Source organism: Sphaeramia orbicularis, chromosome 22 (genome assembly GCF_902148855.1).
Source record: "Sphaeramia orbicularis chromosome 22, fSphaOr1.1, whole genome shotgun sequence".
In the NCBI taxonomy this organism is placed as follows: Eukaryota; Metazoa; Chordata; class Actinopteri; order Kurtiformes; family Apogonidae; genus Sphaeramia; species Sphaeramia orbicularis.
The window spans coordinates 31,447,643-31,464,296 of record NC_043978.1 but is presented as its reverse complement, the minus strand read 5'-3'; the positions used below and the strand labels follow the sequence as shown (position 1 = coordinate 31,464,296).

Genomic DNA, 16,654 nt, shown 5'->3' with positions numbered 1-16,654 from the left:
GTCATTTATGTCAGTCTCTCTGTGTGTGTGTGTGTGTGTGTGTGTGTGTGTGTATGTGTCTGAGACCTGCATAAGTCACATGTATGTAAGTCATATATAAATCCATCTGTATGTACCTTGGTAGGTATCCTGCCTGAGGGAATATCTGTCTGTGGTGAGATTTGGGGGTTTTAGCCTTAAAGCTGTTTCACACATTATAAAAAGTGAATTTCATTCCTCTCAGAATGGGGATGATGTTCTGACAATCTTATGTCATGTGTGATATTAAATTGACATGATCTGCCTTCCAGTTAATTATTAGAACATTCCTGCACCATCAATATTTATGGTGGCTGTTGACAGTGGACTCAACATTAGATTTATCTGCCGAAGCAACATCTTTTAAATTATTATGAGGAATGTAAAATACTTTCAGACATTATTCAGTTTCATTATGAAGACACAGTCTCAGTAATTAACAAGAAATTCATGGTTTCATCACAAGATTTTCTTTATCCTAATATTTTCATATAGAACAGTGCATCCAATACACACGCATAAATATATAAAGACAGAGTAGTAGGATAATAATTTTAAGTTAATACTTCTTTATAACTAAGACCAACTTCAAACCAGATTAAAACCCTTTTAAAACTGCCATTATAACAGGCTACATAGGTGTCTTCATGTTTTCTTTGCAATAAAAGTATCAGAAAATGTGTTTTTTTTTTACCAGTTCTTTTGCACCTGTTTTCAGGAAGAACTTACCTTTCAATATGTGGCCATTAATCATCATTATTATAAATAATAAATGCTTAAAACAGTGTGTTTTAGTAAAAAAAAAAAAAATGACTTGAAGTTTTAGCATATTTATTATCAGAAACAACTGTAAATGTAAAGAAACTTTTTGAGATCGCAAAATAAACTTTCAACTATTTCACATGTGCTCAAACATGATTTTTGGTCTTGAACATTCAGTATCCATATTATGGCTTATATGTTTTGTTATTTCCAGGTGTTTTTTAGCCTGTATGGAAGTTTCTGAAACAGTTCCTTTCTACTTGTAACAGAGTCCCACATCGCTGCCATAAAGTGTCATATAGTGTTGGAAAGCGCAGGACCTCAGCTTTCTGACGCCATTTGAATTTTGTGGATAGCACAAACAGTTCAGGAGCTACAGTAATTTGAATGTTGTAAAGTGTAAAATGTAGCACCAGAGAGATACAGTTGTTAAAAGGTCAAAAAAAAAAGAAAAAAAAAAAAAGAAAAATGAGAGCTGGCCTTTTATGAGTTGAAGCATGTCACATTTGCTATACCTGTGATCAGCTGTGGTGAAATCCTACATCACTCTTATCTTACAGGGGTATTTCGGTGGAGATATTTATGCAGTGACCTTCTTGAAAGCAGTAACTTGCCATTAGAGATGGGAAATCTAAACAGCCACTTCCCAAATGCATATAGTGTCTGAGAAAAAGGTCATACAGTAAAGTGTACCTGAACTTTATATTATCATAATTTAAGGGTTTTTCCCAGCCTGAAATACTCTGTACCTCTGCAAGGTCTTCAAAGCAGCTGCCCACCAGCGGATGAGGGCTGCCATCAGCTGTCATCTCCACTGCATCCTCGATCAGTCCGAGCAGCTTCACCGTCAGCTCATGGATGTCTAGGATGTTACTGAAGATCACCTCCACATCCTGTGAAAACAACACCACATGAATGAAAACTCTGAGGAATTACAACTACTGTGGGCATTGCTAACATTTGCAGAGCGGATTTATTGCCAGAAGGTTGCTTGTTTGAATCTGTGATGCAGATATTAATGTCTGTTGCAGGGTAAAATGAGCTGCATTTGAAAGCAGTTACTGAAAATGTGATCCGACAACAAATATTTAACATGAAATAAAAAAAAATTACTGATGCAATAATCTGCTCTCTCTGAAACCTGTTTTTACATGGCACTGGTCAGATATCAGATTTCTCTTTGCAAGTGGTACATCACAAAACAAACCGCAGTGCTAGGGATTGCTTTTTTTTTTTTTTGCATTTTGACAAACAGGAATGAAAATGCACATATACTCTTTCATTTGACTTTTAGTTTCAGTTTAAGTCAAACTTTAAGTTTCACTGTTGTGGATACTGAGGTGACCTACTAATGAAACTTATTGTTCAGTCCACCACACTTCTACCACAAACATGACTTCCTGTCTCAGTTCTTGTTCATGTACACAAGCTTGTAAAAATGCAATGTGAGTGTAAACACTTCCAGAAAATTATGTTTCTTAGGGTGTTTTCGCACCTCTAAGTTTCACCCTGCACTTAGTTTCTTTTCAGTCAGAGAAAATTCAAAGCAAATCAAAACGCAACCCTACAAGCCACTTAATATTCACTCCATTTGATGAGTCTTAGTTAGGAACAACAAAGTAAATGTAATAGGAAAGTCCTGTATTGTGGACTTGTATAGATTCCTGAGAGTTCATTTTTCTAAGATAGGTCCAAGTTATGAAGAGCAATGGTGGAATAAGAAATTTCAGATTATTCAGGTGAATCTCCATCTGCTGCAGGAAAACCTTTTAATCTAAAATTTGCAGCTAGCCTCCATATTATGGGAGGATGAAGGTGCTTTACAACTTTACATTAGCAGCCCCTACATTTACAATATGCAGCCCTTTCAACCAAGGTATAAGGACCAAAAACTCAAATTGTAAAAAGGTTCAATAAAGATTTCTTTTATTAGTGTGCTGGAACCTCATATGCATATCTGAGCAATGGTGCTAGTCTTGCGTAGCCAGACCGTTCACCACACTTTGTTAGCTCCCTGCCAGTGTTAGATAGCTCTGGCACACCCTGTTATGGTTCTAGAAAAGGGGCAACAGTTATCTGGGTGGTTTGGGTAGTTCTTGGGCAGTGTTGAGCACAGGATGCTGCAACAGTACATTTGAAAAAAAAAAAAAGTGGGGAGAGAGCATATTTTGGAAGAACATGTCCGCATAAAGAAGCGCATCACAGTTATAAAATGACTAGATCCCTTGAAAAAAAAAAATTTGGCATCTAAATACAGTCGCGGAAAAAATTATTAGACCATCAAAGGTCGTCAAAACCAATGGTTATGCAATCAAGTACTAACTCCTGTGTGTATCATGTGACTAAAACAGACAGAAAAGAAAACATGGAATGCCTAAAAGCACTGTTTTTGGCAGTACAACGTGGTAATTTTTGATGTAAGAACTTCAGTGATTTGGGTTATTATCAAGAAAACATGGAAAATGGTTAGATATCAGTTCTTAAATTAAACTCTTATGAGCTATTTTTGTTATCATTATATTTGTCCAAACAAATGTACCTTTAGTTGTACCAGGCATTAAAATGAACAAGAAATTGAAGAAAACAAGGGTGTTCTAATAATTTTTTCCATGACTGTAGATGTGTGTCTTTGTTGAAACTTGCCATTTTCAGAGTGTATATGCTGGACAGTACAGGGCGACCCAAATGTTTGGAAACAAACAAAAACACATATATTTTAGTAATGGTATTATATTTTGAAAAATCGATAACTATGATACGATTGCTTGCCCCTCAGTACTACACGGCATATTCACTTTTCAAAGTGGTCCCCTTTGTGTTGGATGCAGCAGCGCAAACGTGACCTCCACTCAGCGACAGTTTTTTCAATGGTGTCCTTGGGAATACGTTTCCATTCACGCTTAATCGCCTGCTTCAAACTGGCCAGCGAGTGATGAGGATGAGAGTTGACCCTTGGTTCTAACAGTCCCCAGATGCTGTAGTCCAATGGATTTAAATCCAGGCTCCTAGCAGGCCATTCTTGTTTGGTGATGAACTGAGGACAGTGCTCTCTCAACCAGGTCTGAGTGACGTTCGCGGTGTGGGCTGGCGCTCCATCTTGCTGAAAGATCTAATCACCATCTGGATACAGTCTGTGGGCTTCAGGAAGCAAGACCAACTCTAGAACTTCATTTATGTAGTACTCCTTGTTTACCTTGGTCCCTGGATCAACGAATTTCAGTTGCAACGCATCAGAACTGCAGATAGCCCCCCAAACCATGATTTTTGCAGGAAATTCAGCTCTTCTGACTTTCAAACTGGCAGCATCTGCATCTACACGGCTTGTAGCATACACACAGCTATTTTGGCGGTTCAGTTTTGGCTCCACTGTGAACATTTTCTCATCTGAAAAAATCATCTTCTTCACATCGTCCTCCGTGAAACGTCCACGTAACCTTTTGCACTTAGTGACCCTATTGGCTTTATCAGCGGCTGAAAGCATCTGGACTTGCGACTGATGGAGAGCTTTGAGACCCAGGTCGACTGCTAAGACACGTTGCATGGTGGATCTGCTCACGTTCATGTCACGAGCCATCTTTCTCCCTGATCGAGTTGGATTCCGATGAATTCGGAGGTGCACATTTTGAATCAGCCGTCTGGTGTGAACGGAGCGTGGTCTGCCTGACTTTGGCCTGTCATCTGTAGATCCAGTCTCCTGGTACTTCCTGATGACTTTTGAGATAAAACTGCGTGATACCCTTCGGTTGAGAGAACGATAAATTTCACATTGGCGTTGACCTGCACAGTGCAGTTCAACCACAGCATGCCTATTCCCATGTTCTCTGGTCATTTTCTCTGGACAGAATGAATTACATTCAAGTTAAACCTCAGGCCTAGTCAACTATGACATAACGAAGCAAAGGAAATAATTCAGTTGGACCCATTCATCACAGATTAAGTACAATGTTGTACCAAAGTTTGTTTCCAAACATTTGGGTCGCCCTGTATATCTTGAGACAGACTATTGAGGCGATAATGCACAAACAGTGTAATGAAGACTACTGACGATCCTGCCACCTTGCAACAAATACATTCACCTATATTCCAGCAGTGATTCCAGAGAGTCGAACTACAAAGGGATCAAAGATTCTGACAAATGGATGCGACTGCTCAAATTTTGGGCCATATATCCAACAAATCTGCATCCAAGTATGGACTATCAAAAGTGCAGAAAGATGTCTCCAGATAATGACTCCAATTTTAAAGCAAGACAATAACAGAACCAGAAAAGGAAAACAAACTTCTTCTGTGATGTTTAAGACACAGATATGGTGAAGAAAACCCAAAAGCCAGGTTACATCAGTGCCTGTAAACACACTGAATATGCTTAACCATCGCAATGATTGGCAGGTTGTTGCACTTGAAGCCAACCTCTCTTAGATAAATAGATGCTAAAATAGAAGTGATTATGAGCTTTAAACAACAACAACAATAATAACACCAGGCTCAATTTACCCAAGGAAATCATTAATCAAGTAGATGAGAATGAACACCCAAAAATAGAAAAGTGATTATCCACTGCTGAAGTCTGAATCAAACTTCTGTCCTGTCATTATTCGGCCGTAACACTTTCCTGACATCTCCGAGTAATTTCAGATTATACTGTGTTTCAACAGACATAATTGAGGTTATTTTGGCGAGGGCTGCAGATGTTGTTCCTGTCTCAACATAATTACATGTTCTGCATTCCTCTGGGCCTCACAAAGGTTTATCCTCTTCACCCAAATGATACCACAAATTACCCAACCCAAAATATGCAAAGCCACAGCAGCCCATTAAACTCAACTTTCCATTCTCTTCTCGTCAACCCTGAGATCCAAAGTTCAACTCCCTAGCTCGATTCATCCTTTACCCCCCTCCCTTCTTGAAGGGATTTAGAGCTCTGAAATTGCCTTATCACACACAGCATATTTAGTCATTTGTATCTTTGGTTAACCCTTGGATGCAGAGATAAGCATCAATTTACTGGACTGTTTACTGGGAGGAGCCTCTGGGGAAATTACAAAACAGTAGGAGGGTTTTTTAAAGTCAGGTCCAGATATATTCAGGGTTCCTACAGGTTTCTACAAGTTAAATTGAAGACTTTTAAAGACCTTTTTAACACTATTTAGAACAGAAAATGACACCCATTTCACAACCATACTGGTAAAAATTTGTGACTCCTAGAATTTAGGAAAATGTATTAATTTACTCCAACACCTTGATTCCCACTGTTTTGAGTCATTTCTGTAAAGTTAGTGATAATTGGTTCCTAATTTCAGTATAAATTGTCGGGTTAGAACGGGTGGAACTGAGTCGACTAATGTTACTTTCTTTGCAGCTTGAACACATTTAAACACAACACAGCCAACAAGTTTATGGCAACATAATTTAAGACCTACCATATCTTAAAAACTTAAAAAGATATTGGTTGTTTTGTTTTCCTTTTTGTCTTTTTTTCCCACTTTGTTCTTTCCTTTTTGTAAATGACTGAAAATATGATAAAATGAATAAAAAGTTAAATGCTCATACCATATCAAATCTAAAACCCTTTAAATACTTTTTAAGACCCTGCAGGAACCCTGTATATTGGTTGTGATACACCTTACATAGTGGATAATCATCCAGACTCTTCTAATGTGTATTATAATAAACAAAGTGTAAATTATAGATTTTGTGACTGCCTCTAGTTTTAAGAGTTCATGGAGGAGTATTCTAGTGGTTTAAGATGATGAAGTCAAATTATGGCAGCCCACATACATCTATTCAGTTCAATTGTATTTATATAGATTATACACATAATGCACAGGTTCACCTCAAAGGATTTCACATTCTGTACAAAATAGAACACCACCTGTCCTCTCTGTTAGTGTCTTTCATAAAACATGATGCCATATTTCAACACAATTTTGTAAATTTTGCACATTTATGAGGTCACTTTTTCCACTGACCTGAAAAACATAAAGCCTTAGAAATGCACCAATTGCAACTTTCTAGCATGACATTTTTCTGTGTGAGCTACAGAAGTAGATTTTCTTTCTTTTTAAAAACTACAATTCAAAGCATCCAAACATTTTTGTTACTTGTTAATGTTAATTAAATTGTATGTCTAAAATAAAATGACACATTTTCTCTTACGCTGCTCAAGGTTACAGGACCTACTCAGACTCAAATCTGGAAACAAAGTGCTCCAGGTTACAGACAAAGCTTTTTTGTACTAATAAATTCCAACTGAATGAATAGCGCTGCTGATACCAATGACAGACACCAGAGACTACTGGCTCCTGGCTGGCTGTGTGCTCTTTTAGCCACTTTACCTTTAGTGGCTACAACAGACCAGGCACATTCAATGTGGAGATTACATTTTAAATGTCTGATTAAGTTAGTGTTTCTGATCATCTACATGTTCATCCTCAGCTCATTTGATCTACAGGTATTACAACTCCCTCATGATGAAGAACTTCAAAATTAAGTACATAGTAGTGCATATGTGTGGATAACGTATGACTTATGTGTCATTCGATGGCACAAAATTGGATTCATATGACACTGATCAGCTGATTAAAAACTAAACAATCTTTGCATATCTGCAGAAAACATTTTCACGTTTACAACACGATGTTTATGATCTGGATGAAAAAAAGGCTGTTGAATAGGATGGAGGACGTTCTATACTTCAGCGCCACAAGAAGGATTCACAGATCACTCAGCCATCTTTAAACTGTCTAACAATTAAAGAATCAGACCTTAGTGTTGATTTTGGTAATGAACTAAAATCAACTAAAACCAATGAAGATAAGAAAAAAATACAATAAAAACTTCTACTAAAACTACAGTTCTGTGTGTTAAGTCATATCCACTTTTGAAAACATAGGTAATCAACTGGTAAAATGTATCTCTGAAGATTTAATAAACAAAAAAACAACAATTTCTCCAGACAGAGTTTTTTCACAGTGCCTTTTGTCACTGATTACCAGTTAGCCGATTACACAGTTTGTAATCTTTAAATGTTCTTACTCTGGATTTGTCTGAAATGACTTTGCAATTAAGTTCAGAGTTGGAAACCTGACTGTTTGTTTATAAGCTGGCTTTAGAGTAAGCTGCAAAAGAGCTCCTGTTTCACCTAAAACTGCTGAGTGATGACAGAAATAACCACAAACCCTTGAGGCTTTGTATTTAAAGAACAGTACTGTGTAGTGATGCATCCATTTTTTTTTAAGTTGGGTTTTTCAACACAGAAACGCAGAAAAGTATGTGTTTATTTTGATGAAATATATTGAGAAATCATAACATTGCAATCCTCCTCACCTGAGGTGTGAAGATTTTTGGGTTGGACAGGAAGTGATGGCGAAACACTTTGATGATGAGGTCGAGTTCTCGCAGATACTGACGCTCTTCTGCGATTTCCAGCCTCACGAGGTCGTCATACGTCAGCTCCCCAGAGGATGACGGCTCCTCTGTGCACTGAGACATCAAACCAATGTCGTCCTCCTGGTCAAACATGTCCATCAACACCTGAAACAGGATCAGAACATCATTTAGAGGACTGGTTACAGCTTTTGTCTCTTCTTTTTTTATGCCACTTTTGTTGTTTTTATTTTAGCGAGACAAAGATGCACAAACAAAGGGACATAAAGGACCCAAGGAGACCCCAGGCATAAAGCTCAAGGAAGGTAAGATTCATGCATTTGCATTTATGCATCAAGATGCAGCAAAGTCTGCCACAACTAAGGATGATATCAAAAGTCATTGTTTCTATCAGTCTTGTATTAGTAAAATCCAGTTTGTTTATGTCTAATTAATAACAGAGATATAGAAATGTGACCTTCTCCTCTACACTGCCACTCATCTCCACTGCTGTCAATAAGTAATTCTCATCAAAGTTTGAAAAAAGCTTTGATAAGGAGGCCATGGCATGTTATTAAAGTGTAACTGGAGACAGAACAGGAAAGAAGGACTGATTTGGGCCAGTGTCAGGCCTGCTTTTATTTTATCTTTTGCCAGAGACTTTCTGACTTATGAAGAGGCCTGTTTGTGAAAGGGCCAAGAGTCTTTTAGAAATCAAACAGAAACGACACAAATGAGATCCTTACTGAGTTGTGGTACCAGAGAAACACATACATATGAAGTAAAAATGACATTTTTTAGTTATTTTATGTATTTATGTCTGACTAAGAAGAGCCAGGAAAATAAAATTTAATTATCCTCATCGTATTGAACTGCAAAGCATCATAGTCTTGCGTTACATCATACTGAATAACATCGTGTTAAATCAAATCATATCAAATGGTATTGGATCATATGTTGTTTCATAATTATGTACCGTTAAAGTGGGACTGTGTGATCCCATGATTTTACATCAGATTTGTCATCAGTCTTAATTTGTCATATGATGAACTTATCAGAGGGACTTTGCAGGTCTTGTTACTGAAAAATAAGTTATGGCATTGTTATTCACTTAACACAGGTTTAGAAAGTTTATTTATGTGTTTATTATGTAGTATTTTATACAACTTTCCAAATAGGCATTGCACTAACCTAGACGTTTGTTGCATTAATGTTACTAGCAGAGGTTGCTAGCTCAGCAAGTAGTTTATTTCACTTTGTTTAGAACAGTACTTTAGAGTCTATACTAAACTACTTGGGATTAGTCTGCATTATCTTGCAGAGTTTGCATAATATGTTGTTTTGCTGGTGAAGAAATGATGACAAATTACCCTAAGTCCATGAGTCTGCGATCAAGCTTATGAACACTGATGTGCTGTGAGTCTAATTTACACAGTATAAAGTATAAAGATATTCATTATAAAACAAATTAGCTGCAACTGTCGCAGATACACAGACAGGAATATTTGAAGTTGTGTTTGTTTTTTCTAGCTATTGTCATAATATTATAATAATATTGGAACAAAAAGATGCAAAATCTACATTCTCCCAGAGAAAACGAGGAAAAATGTTCTAACAGTTGGAAAAATTTTGATTCAGATCTTTTGGTCAGATTGACAAGCCCAAATTCAAGGTAATCGGTGACTGACACATTGACACATACCTAATACAGGTTCTTCATGAGAAGCCCTGCTTCTCCAAATCACACATTTCTCTATACTCTCTCCTCCAATTGGTGACTCCTCGTCTAGACATTTCTTGGTGATTGCTTGTTTTTATAGCGATCTTTGACCATAAAGTACAGGGAGTGTTTGTATGAGTGTTAGGTTTCTGTTTTCTCACGTTACTCACCTTATCTGCACACATGGACACCTTGATGTCCTGCTGGCTGATCTCATAGTGCCGAATGTTGCCGACATAGTTGCCTGCTAGCTTCAGTATGTCTGCTGATATGTATTCAAGAACGGCCACAATGTACAGGGAAACATGGTAGTCTACTTTATAGCCCAAAACCTCCTGTTGAGGACAAAAAAAAGGAGTAAAATATCAGTCCTGCTGTTATTCTGAAAGTGCACAGATGACCAGATCAGTGCAGAGCAATTCAATTAGTCTGAACCAAGCTGTCAAAACATTACAACTATATTGAATTACAGTTATTTCCCAGCAACTGCTCAAACTTTCTTGCACTTGCATCAGAGTTAACTTTGTCTATGTAAGAATGTGAAAAGTATGTGGACTGAAACATTCCTTACATCCTACATAACTTGAGTGACTAATCGAAAAGTAGTATTTTTCCCCAGTTTGAGAAGAATGTAAAGCTTTAGATCAGACTAATGAGCTGTTTAGGTGTCTGTACCTTGAGTAATGGGTGAATCTTGTCAACTGGTAGAAGTAAGGGGTTTCTCCTCTTGCGTTTCTCAATGGCTGACTGGGCGTCGGCGATCGCCCACTTATCAATAGGGTGGGGGAAGGTTTTCTGGACACGTTCCTGGTGAGGGGAAGAAGGAAAGTTATCATATTTGCTGCATTTAATGCAACTGCAAGTACTGGTATAACATTGAACTATTCAATTAGATAACTTGGCTGAACATCTATACAGAACTCAAGTGTTTTGGAGAAGAAGCAGGACGACAGGTTAATTAGCGACTTTCCCACTCATGTATCATCTCAGCATCACTTTTTACAGAGATTCTACAGATTTCAGCAAGTTACATTTAAGGCCTTTTTATGAATGTAATTCAGGTCCAAGTCCCTTGAGATAATGTGAAATAGGACTGACTCAAGTCCACGTCCATCTGTTATAGCATCATTGTACAAAAATACTACTAATACATTTCAACATTTTACCCAAGTGGTCTGTCAGAAAACTAGACTTCACAGTTTGCAGATTACCAAGATTTTGGATGAATTATTATAACAGAGGAAGGGGGTTAAATATGTGATTGAACAGCTTTAATTATCAATGACGTGGTACGATTGTAGCTTCCATGTTGGCTTTACTCTTCCATAGTGTGAGGCTTTAGACCTCTTTGCCAGTCACTTTACTCTCATGCTGGTGGTGTTTACCTGAGAGTGGCTGTTTGGTGGTGGAGGGCACCTGGGTTGGGTGTGGTTTCAAGCCTACATGTATGGATGCCTGGGCAGCCATTTTCTCTCTCTCTCTAGCTTGTTTGGCTGTTGTTTACTTAAAGGTTCACATATCTACACACAATGCAAACATTACTGATAAACTGATTGTAAGTTACAAGTTAATTCTTCTCATATGTTAATATTGATTTAAATAAATTTATTTATACTATGAACTTGTGTGGTCTCCGCATTTTGTCTGTCCTCTGAGCCGGGTCGTGACAATAGTTGCATGAATCATATCATCTATCTTTATATTTACTCTTTTGGTTTGGACAGAGGAAAGAGATGCAGATGGAAAGTATGTATTTCCATATTCTGGTGTTTATTTCCCCCCATTTCCACCTCCTACAGCTTAAACACCACAGTGCTACAGGATATCGTAATACAAGTGTCCAGAGAAGACATCAGACCTACCCCATGATGCCTAGATTTTAGCTATTCACAGGTGTTTTCAGGCAGGTGCTGGTGACAGGGTAAAAAATGTGACAAGAGCAGGAATTATCAATCTCTGATCAGATTCTTTCAAATGTGACTTGGACGTGACTCTACTGCACAACTCTGTTTCAACACAGGCCTTTAATGGGCTTTGCTTTTCCATAACAGTGTAAAACACTGTCAGTTAATCTACATTTGTTTTTTTATTCAGACTAAGAGGAAAAAGCTGCAGACAAAAGTTATTTGTTCTAAAATTCTTGTGTTTTTTCCCACTTTAAATAAATGAATGAAAATAAATAAATGAAATAATTACTTTTTTCATACCAATATGCAGTAACCATTTGGACTAATATACCATTTTTATCTTCTTTTGCTGGTTCTGGAAGGTTTGCACTGGGGACAATCATTGGTGATGTCTCTGATGTGAGTATGGAACAATATTGGGTGACGACATACATTAGCTGGTGGATTTTTTCACACATTTTTCCTTCCACACAATTTTATACCTGTACTTCATCATTGGATTGTTTTTTTTTTTTTTTTGCAGCAGGTTTCAAAACAATTATTTTCGACAGACTTAAATCGAGCACTAAATGTGCTACATACCACAATATGATACACTAGCTGGGTGTGATCTCTTTAATTCTGATCAGGCACAGTTTGTCTTCATGCCTATTGGTTCAATATTGGTCTTATTTGTAAATTTGTTACAAAATGAGCAATACTTTTTTTTTTTCCCCAAAACCACAATCCCAAAGAGAGAATGAAGTTAAGGCAACTTCATAAAAGTGATGCTAACCTAATAATTCAATCTTGTTTAATATTTTAATGACTAAAAATCCTGATTATTGGATTATTTCAGATTTTTTAAGACCCATAGAAACCCGGTTAAATTAAGCCAATAAATCTGTCAAAGTGCTGATTGGACAGTAATGCCTTACTTCTACGTCCTGCACCGAGCGAGGCTGGGCCACACACAGCATGTTGAGCAGCTGTAGGATCAGCTCCTCGATGTGCTGCAGGGCGTCCTCCTTCGCCTGGAGGTTTGGGTGGACCTGCTTCTGCACCTGAAAGTTCAAGGCAAACATCAAAAGGAAATGAGTGACACAGAAACCAGAGAGGCTAAACAGGAAGCAGGAAACTTTAAAAATGACATCAACATTTAGTCTTTGTATGGATTCGTCGTTATCTGTAGGAGAGGGTTGACATCAGCTGAAACTGTGAAACATAAAAACTGTAACACCTGGTATGATGCGTCTCAGTAAAGCTCAGGTCACGTTATCTGATGTCAGAACAGGTAATGATGACTGAACACTTTTTCTTACTTTGATTGTTGCATGGCATCATAACAAAACACATTTCACTGATTTGTCACAGTGGAAACAAACTTTTTCCCTTTCGCATCCATGTTGTTGCACTCAAAAATGCTCATACATGTGAAGGCCAGTGGTGAAATGTAATTTTTCTAAAGTAAAACACTTGTAAATCTATGCAGAGGAAGAGTGAAGCTGTTTTGTCTGACCTCAAAACATCATGTGTTCGGGTTTGATTTTCATTTGTGAATGTATCGAATTTTTGACAGGAGACTCAAGTGTCACTGAATGCACCATTACAGTCATTTTCAAAACAGTCTGCAAAAATAAAATACAAGCAAATATTTACTACATTTCATTTTCACATACGCATGTATGTTTTTATTGCACTGATACTGTTGCCAAATTTTCAAAAATGTATTAACACATGTAACACATAAAACGTATATTTTGTTTGCAATGTAGGTCAATCCATCAAAAGGTTTTTTTAAAAGTATGATATAACTATGAATAAATTATGAAAAACAATTATGAAAAAATAAAAATGTCCATAGATAAACCTAGAATTGAAAGTCAAACTAACAATAAAAATCTTGGTAAATCTGGGTTTTTAAAATTTCAGAGCCATTAATTGTTCTCAAAGTCATTAATTCCACTTAAAATACCTGATATTAGCAGTTCTGCTGATACCAACTGTAAAATGTCAATGTCAATAGCAATGCAAATGACTTGGTTCATCTTCAGTCTGTAGTAACATAAAGCATGCTACATTCATGTTAGAGATTATGCCAATCTCACTTGCCTTGAAATTAGGCCAAAAACAGTTACATTCTCTCCCTTTCAAACAATTTTCAGAGGCTGTTAAAATGGTCCATAAACTACTATAATCTAAGGACAAATTAAATCAATATAGTCATGTGTATAGAAGTGCTCTTCTGCTGATTTATACAGGGATTCAGAATGACAGCAGGTGTGGTTTCAGGTAGAGACAGCAGAGAAGGTGTGGCTTTATCAGGTCTACGGGTGGAAAGTGAAGAACCCCACCACCTCCCCCAACATCCAAAAAGTTGTCGTCATCTGGGCCGTGCCCTCTCACAGGAATGCTGTCAGTTGAGATACTATTTTAGCACCCAAAGCAGACTACAGGGGGAGAAAAAAAAACTGTGGGAGAGAAAACGAGGAGAGGTAGAAACAGAGAGAGAGGCTCACATTTACTCTCCACTCACAAAAGCCAGGCTGTTCACATGCGAGTGATGGAATTACCCTGGCATACAGCAAAGTGGGGCGTTATGATGACAAAACATTGCCCCCGGATTAAGGAATGTGAGAGGAGAGTTAAAAGGTCAATGCAGACTGGGCTTCATGCATTCTTGTGCTCTGACTTAACAGAGATGCAGCAAAAGCCAGGATGTTACTACAGTTACTACAATTTCCCAGTTTGGCATCAATATCTATCAATCTTTCTATGCAAGTTCCCTCAGTGTCAAGTTTAATTCCAGTTATTATGAATAAAATGATAAATTAGAGCGCAGAAAAGAAGGTGAAACTCTCTTTCTCAGTTCTGTTTTGGATTGAACTTGTGATTCTTTAACTACATTCAGATGCTTTTTAAAACAAGAGGAGCTGGAAAAACTGAAGCCGCAACTTGGCGTCCGTTTTGTTTCGATACGTCATTTCTGTTTTGATGCACACTCACAAGACTTAACAGTTATAAATAAGCCACATACATAAACTGTACTTGGAAAAAATATATATCAAAGCAGAAGTAAGTTATGAGATATATCCTCTGGACCGCAAATAGGCACTTGAACAAATTCCACAGGACACCAGGAGTTGTGAGTCACCACACTGAAACTACGGGGGTTTCCCCTGACTCCATTCACAGAATAGTTGGCCCGTTTCTGAGAGGCCCACATCTAACAAGTGTCGTCTATCTCCAACAATGTCAGGATGAGAGACAGAGGAGCAACAATAATGAACTGAAATGAATGAAATTTGAATGAAAATAAAGTGAAATCAAATGTAAAACACAACAATACTCTAAGGTGACATGTGACCTCTGAGGCATGTTAGGAAATTGGTGACATTTTAATAATCAGGGTGAATGATAAAGCTCTGGGTCATAATGCAAGCTGCTCTAGTGAACATGTCAGTCCAGCTCACTGCAGATGTCTAAAAGGACAACTGAAGCCAGAGCAGCGTCATGTGCAGGTATGACTGCGGCTCAGTGTATTTACAGTACGACTGCAACTTGATCCTAATGGGTGATGGACGCAACATGGTCTAATATAGTTGGCAGCGGACACTGAAGTAAACACAGGGGAAAGCAATCGAGTGGAAAAAAAGCAGTGGGAACTCTTGAATTTGAAGAGCACGCTGATCAAATCATTAACGGGCATGACTCAAAAAATACAAACATCTTTCCTCTGGTGGCAGATGAAGTCAAAACATCACCTCATTACTCTGAACCTGAAATCAGCTGTGATGTAATTACAGAAACACATCCAACACGGAAATCAGAAACAATTCGTGGTCGACTGATGGTAGATTTTTAAAGGCAGATATAATAACCATAGCTTTGAACAGCAGAAAACTAAAGTGGATACCTGCTGAATGTCCACTTTAATACTTTTGTATGTATCCAACATTTTAAGATTCCAATGGAAACTTTTGGAGATGTTGCTGACCCTGTTTTAGTTTCTAAACTACAGGACTGAATTGTAGTCGAGACAGACAAACAGAAACTGGTGGAAATAATGAGACAGGCCCCTGCCATCGAGTCTCCTGTCCATTGTCCATCCCTGATTCGTCACACCCCTATCACATGACTCCTTCTGCAAGAAAACAAGATATCACCCTTGACAGTCATCTGGTAATTGACCGTGGATAACACATTACAATTACACGCAGCAAGCACAAGAAATGTCTCGACTATTGTTTACTTTAGGGTTTTCACAATTTGTCAGACAATTTTAATCTATAACTATTAGTCAATCTGCATAAAAGTAACAGCAACTATTCAAATGATTTGGTGTCATGTTTAATAGTCACTCTCCAAGCTTCTTTTGCATTTTCTTTAAATAAAAACCTGCATATTTTGGAGGCAACATGGATGGATCTCACAGTATTTTACAGCTGTTTTTCCATTGTTTTCTGATGTTTTACATACTGATTAGTAAGAAAATATTTATGATAGAATGTCTTAATATAAAAATATAGCTAGAGGCTGTGGTGCATTTTTTAAACTAAACTATTTGAATACCTGACAGCTGAATTCAGGCAAAGATATTAAAATGAAAAGCATTCCTATTTTAAAGCATGCAAGCTTTCATGCACATCCTCCTGTGCCATGTTAAGGTGTTCAGTTTCATGGGTCAGCTCCATTAAGGGAAGGCTAGTGTACAGGAAGTCCCAACGCTCCCTCACTCTCACTTTCCCTCCTTCACCCCCCTCCCCCTGTCTTGTTCTCTGCCCACACAGAGCGAAGCCCCCGGGGAGACCAGAGTAGCAGCAGCACCGGGCTCACAGTGCACACAGGCTGAATCAGAAGACCAACAACCAGGATTCACTGACATGCAAAGAAAACGTTACAT

At 37.8% G+C, this 16,654-nt stretch overlaps 1 protein-coding gene across 1 annotated transcript in view; it reads right to left on the bottom strand.

Moving 5' to 3' along the window:
- Positions 1–16,654, bottom strand: part of sos2 (son of sevenless homolog 2 (Drosophila)) — a 54,175-nt gene that overhangs the window by 25,043 nt on the left and 12,478 nt on the right. The window contains exons 2-6 of the mRNA XM_030126612.1: positions 12,690–12,815; positions 10,541–10,672; positions 10,036–10,200; positions 8,107–8,313; positions 1,530–1,673 (exon numbers count right to left, since the gene is read on the bottom strand). Of these exons, the coding sequence (XP_029982472.1) occupies positions 1,530–1,673; positions 8,107–8,313; positions 10,036–10,200; positions 10,541–10,672; positions 12,690–12,815 (774 nt within the window). The remainder of the gene's footprint in view (positions 1–1,529; positions 1,674–8,106; positions 8,314–10,035; positions 10,201–10,540; positions 10,673–12,689; positions 12,816–16,654) is intronic.